Here is a 6,000-nt window from a genome sequence, read left to right as displayed (position 1 = left end):
CCCCCCCCCACAAAATAAGAAAAAAAAAAGAAAAAAGAAAAAAGAAAAAAAAAAAGAAAAATCCTGTGGCGCGCCGCCTGGTTCCCGGGAAGACTCGCCAGCACCAGGGGGTGGGGGAGTGCGAGCTGAAAGCTGCTGGAGAGTGAGCAGCCCTAGCAGGGATGGACATGATGCTGTTGGTGCAGGGTGCTTGTTGCTCGAACCAGTGGCTGGCGGCGGTGCTCCTCAGCCTGTGCTGCCTGCTGCCCTCCTGCCTCCCGGCTGGACAGAGTGTGGACTTCCCCTGGGCGGCCGTGGACAACATGATGGTCAGAAAAGGGGACACGGCGGTGCTTAGGTAGGAGGAACGGCGTGCTTTTTCGTACTTGTCTCAGTCTTTCTTTCTGTCTCTCTTTCCACCCTTCTTGCCTTTTTTTTTTTTTTTTTTAACCCCGAGTCATAATGCTGGTGGTGATCCCCATCAAAGAGCCACATCGCAAGAAATACAGGTGCTGATTCTGCCCGGAGCCGGGCCCCTTGACGCTGGGGCAGGTAGGAAGCTGGACGCGTGATGCTAAAGCACTTTGCGGGAACGCCAAGTAGCCCGGGGATGAGTGAAGTGTGAGGTTTAGGAGGGGCAGGTGCCACTTTGAAACTCAAATTCGCAAGGTCTCGGTTTTACTGTCATGGGGTACTCGTGGAGAGTCTGACAAGTTTATCAGGTTTGTTTCTATTTTACTCTAGCCTAAGCGACTTTTTCAAACTGCTGCCTCCCAGCTCCCATTTATTTTCCCCTTCATTCACTTGGACACTTAGGCTCAATTTCTCCCTCCTCAGCTTGCTTTCTTTCCGCGAATCCTTTTCTCCCTTCCCTCTTTTTCTCCCTCCTCATTTTCTTTTCCCATTTTTCCACTTCCTTCCTACTTTTCCTCTCTTGCCTCTTTTCATCCTTCTTCTGTGTTCTCTCTATTCTTCCCCCCCTTTTCTATTTTCTCCTCCTGTATATCTTCACCATTCTGCTTTCTGATCATATTTAGCCCCCTTTCCTCCCCTCTTTACCTTTCCCCGTTCCTTCTTTTTCTCCCTTATTAATGGTCCTAGGCTATGGTCTTGTCTCCCTTTTTTTGACTTGCATTTCCCATCCTTCTTTCCACATCCCTTCCCATCATCGTCACATATACATGCACGTTCCCTCTGAACCTTTCCAGTACCATTTTCTCACTCACAAATGTCTTTCCCTTAAACACACTCACATACTTTCTATTTCACATCCTCACACCACACTGGCCCTTCCATGCTCTAACAGCCACTTTCCTATTCACATTCTCTTTCACTGTTTAAAAGGCACACACTCCTTTACTGTTCCACACACTGTCACTCTCACACATGTGTACACATGGCCCCTCTCTCTGTTTCTTTCTCTCTTTCTCTGTTTCTCTATCCCTTCTAACTCCTTTCCTTCCTCCCTCTTTCCATCTTCAGTGTTACTTCTTTTTCTCACTCTCCTTTCTTCCTTCTTTTCCCTAAGCTTGAGCACTGAAATGTTTTGTCATTAATGAACATCCACAGACTGATTTTACCCCAAAGCACAGTGAGCTCCTGAAAACAGTTTTTGCTCTTGTGAAAATATGAATTGATGATCAGCAGTGCTTAGATCTAAACAAGGCTAAACACTCTTATTCCTTCATTTCTCATCGCCCTACCTTCTCCCCCTGACACCTCAAGCTGACGTACACTTCAGATCTCCCTGAAAGATCTTCTTTCTCTCCACTGGGTGGTAGTTGGCTTGTGAGTGTGAGTGTGGATGCACAAAATCAGTATACATGGCATGTCTAAGGTGAAAGAGAGTAGGATGTGTTTCTGTTTGAATTGTGCAACATATTTTAAATTTAATGATCTGGGATCTGGGTGTGGTACATGTTTTACACCTTCTGAAACATGCTTATGAGTTCAAATTTCTGGGAAAAACTATTACAATTTCTGATATACCCTAATAACTAATATACTTTTATGTTATACGTTATCTTTGCTGCTGTAAATACAAGATGCTACTGAATGTATACAAAAGTAACAAATAATTTGTTATAACTTTAATAAAATACCTTTTCATTGCTGGTAAAAGCTATGAACTCTATGTCACATAGAGGGTGTAAATAAAACGCACATTTTTTGTTTTTTATATTAAGTTTGTTTTGGAAGTTTGGACAACAGTGGTAAGAATGAAACACTGTCATCAGAGGCTGCAAACACATATCACGGGAGCTGCAATGTATGTGTTTGTAACAGCATACTACTTATTTGTAATGAGCATTAACATTTTCAACCTAAGGGTTTGATAGACTACTTGCCTTTTGATGATATATCTTGGCATTTTGTTTCTAATGCATCTAATACATGCTATGGCTAGTTAAAACAGCTGGAAGCACATTCTGCTTCTAGGAGACCTGTGTTTAGTTCACCCATCGCTTACGATAGTGAAGCTTCTCTAACTAGTGGGGGCAATATCTTTCTAGTGTTGTTGCTCTGGTGCGGTCCTTGTTTACTTGTGTACATTGTACCACATCCATTTATAGGCTGTGTCCTGAGTTTTGTACTATCTTAACTAGAGAACTTTTGACTTTTAAACTTTTTAAAAGGAAGAGAATCCGTCTCTTCTAAGTGTTTTTTTTTTTTTTACCAATTGCAGTGTTTTTTTTAATAAACAAAATACTTTTTTGTCATATGCAACAGAAATCCAATCTGTATTACTTTTTACCCAAAGTAATTTGGGTAGTAGTAATTCTGTAATTCTCTAGGGAGCATCCCACTTTTTACCTTTCTACATTGTCCAAAGGTTTTTAAACCATTTTAACATATGCATTTATAAGAAATTCTCTCTGCGTTAAAAAAAAAAAGTTAAATTGTATGAGTTGTTTTTCTTGACTTTTCTTCTGCATCTGGCATTTGCTCTGTTCATAGACCACTACAGACAGAGCTGAAGGACTAATTGAGTATGTAAGTCAGGTGCCATGTCTCCTGTCAAAAGTAATGTCATAGTTATAGTTTATGTTTTTACATTGGAGACTTAGAATTATACATGATGTTATTCTTTAATTCATTAGGAAACAAAACAAAACAAAACAAAAATTTACTCTCCAGCATACGTCCCCTCAAATCAAAGTACAAAAATCTGGTGCTCAGAGAACACTTTACTGAATTACATGGTATCATTTATTAAGCTTTACCCAATAGGCTCTATTTTTAATGTAACGCATTCCTCAAAAGTGTCTCGAATAAAAGGAAATAGTGGTATAACAGTTATCAAATAACTTTAAGAGCTAAAGGCCTGAAAGTGCAAAAATGTCAGTCAGTGACTCTGTTGCTTGTGGTTACATTAATGAAACTGAAGTTTAAAGGTCAAATGATACATTTCTATCTTCTAAATGCCAGAATGACTGTTTTAGAGAAAAAAAATCAAGAAAACAAAAGTTCCCTTAAGTGGCTATATGAGATAAAAGGGAAATCATTCTGTGATCTCTTAACTATGCCTATCGTTTTATAAATCATCTTCTCTGTTGAGCTTAAATAGTGGACTTATAATGAAATTCCATTTCATAATTGCAGCATTCTTATCATTTGAATTTTGCCTTTAAAGTTGGTGAAGCAATGTATTAAATGTCAAAATTTCCCCAAAATTTCTAATAATGTTATTCACTGATAAATCTCTGAAGGATTCACTTGAGCTATTTGGACCTTCTTGATAATGTATTTAATGATACATATTCAATATAGAGCATTTGGTACCTCCTTTACTTTGGATTTCAGTAAATGTGTGCATTTCTTAGAGTGCATTGTAATTTGCTACAAACACATATTAATGTTTGCATTAATTTATTAAATCTTAACTTCAGTTGCTACTATGTTTAACACATATTTTATTTTATGTATTTTATGCCTAACAAAATTTGTTAATCTGCATATGGAGAAATGAACTTTTTCTCCAGTCTCCAAATTGCATTTTGTAGTACACGGAAAATAGGAGTTAATGTTTCATGGAGTGCCATAGCAAAGCACAGAAGATGCTAGAACCACATCAGTCACATTTCAGGACCCTCTGTTTCTAGACCTGGAGAATCAAGGGGAACGTAATAATGTTCTGGATCAATACATAAATTTCAGATGACTTTTAAAATATAGTTTTGCAGTCACTTTAATGTGAATCAATTGCTTTATTTGTACCTTATTGACAAACACAGTTATGTTAACATGTCCAAAATGTTTAATATTTTTTGGAAACAATACAAGGAACATCCTCATTTATATCCTCACAGTGCCTGAACATTTTTTAAAACACATGTCATTTTTAAGCTAATTCTTTTACTCTGTTTCAACTTCAACTCTTCTGTATGAATTTTGTACATTTTAAGCCACCTTCCTGATATGAATTCAAAATATCTTATTCTCTGGTTGTCATGCTTTAATCAAAGAAAGGAAGAGAAATTCTTTTCTTAAATGTGATATCTTCTTTTACTTTAGCAAAGTTGAACACAGCACTGTCATTTTAATACTGTAGGTTTGAATGGAAGTTATATGAGACCCCAATATGATATTGTAATATGAAGGACAATTTTTGCTTACAGCAGAGAACATAGGGCACATTTGCACAGAAGATACTTTCATTGGAAACCACAAAACTTTTGCAAGTAGATTTATACGTGGATATGATGAGTATATATCACTTCTCAGAACTATTTGTCCAATGCATTTGCCTCTTGATTAGACTACATTAATTAGTTTTGGTTTGAAATGCCTTCTATTGGATACAAGAAAGTAAAGAATTTATTTATGAGAGTACAGAATTACCTATAGTAGTGGATATCAACCGTGTTGTACTTTTGGTATATCATTGGATTGTCTCACATTGTCTGTTGAGTCATTCCTACACATTGATGCATTACATATTTCAAACACATTGTTTAACCATGTAGGCGTTTTCAGTTTAGAACATTAAGGCATTATTTAAAGACCTATATGCTTATTAAGTAGCATTGAACAAATATTTTTAAAATTCCAAAGTTTTTTCCCTTCTTTAAAAATGAAGGGGAAATAGATTATCTTACTGAGTCATTTTGGAAAAATGTGTTCTAGAATATAGAATAAAATGCTACACTGCTACCTGTGGTGATTTGCAAAGCTGTTCAATTAGCATGGCACATTGCTTGGTATCCTAATACACAATCATTTGTTATATTAAAGGACAATGTAGTATTAAAATTTTTTTCTAGATAAATTTATTTTGCTTAGTCTTTTTTGTTTATAAGAATTGATAAACCCATGTGATCGTATAAATCTCTGAACACATTCATGTTCATGAACTACTTACTACTTATTTTAAGTATATGGCTTTGAAATTAAACAGCTCCATGAAATAAGTTAATTTTACAATACCTTACCTCTGAAGAGCTTAGAGGAATGTTCGCATCTTGTTTGTGACAGTTCTGGGCCCGATTGGCCAGTCCAACCTTCGTGATTCTGCTACCCTATGCTATTGGAAATAGATGGTAGAGCTAATCCCTGAGACGACATTTCCCAGTCAGCCACTGTCATCTGTCTTCAGGTTGTGTGGTTGGACAATGGGGAGTTTGGGAAGAGGAGAGGACATGATGAGAGAGACTCTTTATTCCTCATTTGTTCCATCCTCCACTGGATACCTGGTTCTTGGGCTTCTGTTTACACTCTCATCTATTCGTTCTTCTATCTTGAAGTAGTAGAGGCTTCCTGCTATTCTAACTCCTGGGTTGTCTTACCATTACCTATATGGCTTCTCAGCTTTTCCAAACCCTTTGTAATCAGTTTCTTTCATTAAATCCCTCTGTTTTAAATAACCTGAATGTTTTCAATTTTGCTGGTAGAACCCTGATTGATATATAGTAAAAGGTGATAGCTTCAGTTATTTTAATTATATTTGATTAAATGACTACTTTGCCCATGGCATGATAAATGTTGCTTACTAGCATTAGATATAGAAGTCATTTAGGGAGA

The 6,000-nt window shown here is 37.0% G+C and overlaps 1 protein-coding gene across 1 annotated transcript in view; it reads left to right on the top strand.

Moving 5' to 3' along the window:
* The first annotated feature begins 50 nt into the window (after nt 1-50).
* Nucleotides 51-6,000, top strand: part of NEGR1 (neuronal growth regulator 1) — an 837,611-nt gene continuing 831,661 nt past the window's right edge. Inside the window, exon 1 of the mRNA XM_077776416.1 lies at nt 51-337. Coding sequence (XP_077632542.1) covers nt 162-337 — 176 coding nt within the window. The 5' untranslated portion in view covers nt 51-161. The remainder of the gene's footprint in view (nt 338-6,000) is intronic.

Source organism: Crocuta crocuta, unplaced genomic scaffold (assembly GCF_008692635.1).
Source record: "Crocuta crocuta isolate KB4526 unplaced genomic scaffold, BGI_CrCroc_1.0 scaffold342, whole genome shotgun sequence".
NCBI lineage: Eukaryota > Metazoa > Chordata > Mammalia > Carnivora > Hyaenidae > Crocuta > Crocuta crocuta.
The sequence above is the reverse complement of the archived record's forward strand: the minus strand, read 5'-3'. Positions and strand labels throughout refer to the sequence as shown.